We start from the raw sequence: 619 nt of genomic DNA, 5'->3' as shown, positions 1-619 counted from the left end.
GGCCCAAAACCACCCCGGAACGGCCAAAAACCACCCTGGAACGGCCCAAAACAGCCAAAAAATGCCCTAAAGCAGCCCCAAAACGGCCCGAAACGGCCAAAAATGGCCCCAAAATGCACTGGAATAGCCCAAATACGCCCTGAAACGGCCAAAAACAGCCCCGAAACAGCCCCAAACCACCTTAAAACGGCCAAAAAACGCCTTAGAATGGCCCAAAATGGCCCGAAAAGGCCCCAAAACTCCCCCAAACAGCCAAAACCCACCCCAAAACGCCCTAAAATGGCCCAGAAATGCCCCGAAACGGCCCAAAAACGCCCCGGAACGGCCCAGAAATACCCTGAAACACCCCAAACCTGCCCGGAAACACACCAAAAGAGGCCTGAAATGGCCCAGACCCCCCCAAAACGGCCCCGAACGGTCCCCAAAGACCCCAAAATCCCCCCAAAGTGGCATCAAAACGGCCTCAACCCCCCCAAAAACGGTCCAAAACGGCATCAACCGGCCCCCAAATGGGTCCCCAACTGCCCCCCCCCGTGCTCCCCAAGTCCCGTGTGCATCCCATGTAGATCCCGTGCGGATCCCATGTGGATCCCGTGTAGATCCCGTGTCGATCCCGTGT

The 619-nt window shown here is 57.5% G+C and overlaps 1 protein-coding gene across 1 annotated transcript in view; it reads left to right on the top strand.

Moving 5' to 3' along the window:
- LOC104404646 (ATP-dependent RNA helicase mss116, mitochondrial-like) overlaps positions 1-566 on the top strand; it is a 1,412-nt gene extending 846 nt beyond the window's left edge. The window contains exon 2 of the mRNA XM_010013122.1: positions 394-566. Within this exon, the coding sequence (XP_010011424.1) occupies positions 394-566 (173 nt within the window). The remainder of the gene's footprint in view (positions 1-393) is intronic.
- Positions 567-619: the final 53 nt, after the last annotated feature.

The sequence above is a fragment of the Nestor notabilis genome, unplaced genomic scaffold, assembly GCF_000696875.1.
Source record: "Nestor notabilis isolate BGI_N333 unplaced genomic scaffold, ASM69687v1 scaffold27034, whole genome shotgun sequence".
NCBI lineage: Eukaryota > Metazoa > Chordata > Aves > Psittaciformes > Psittacidae > Nestor > Nestor notabilis.
This window is presented reverse-complemented; position numbering and strand designations above follow the sequence as displayed.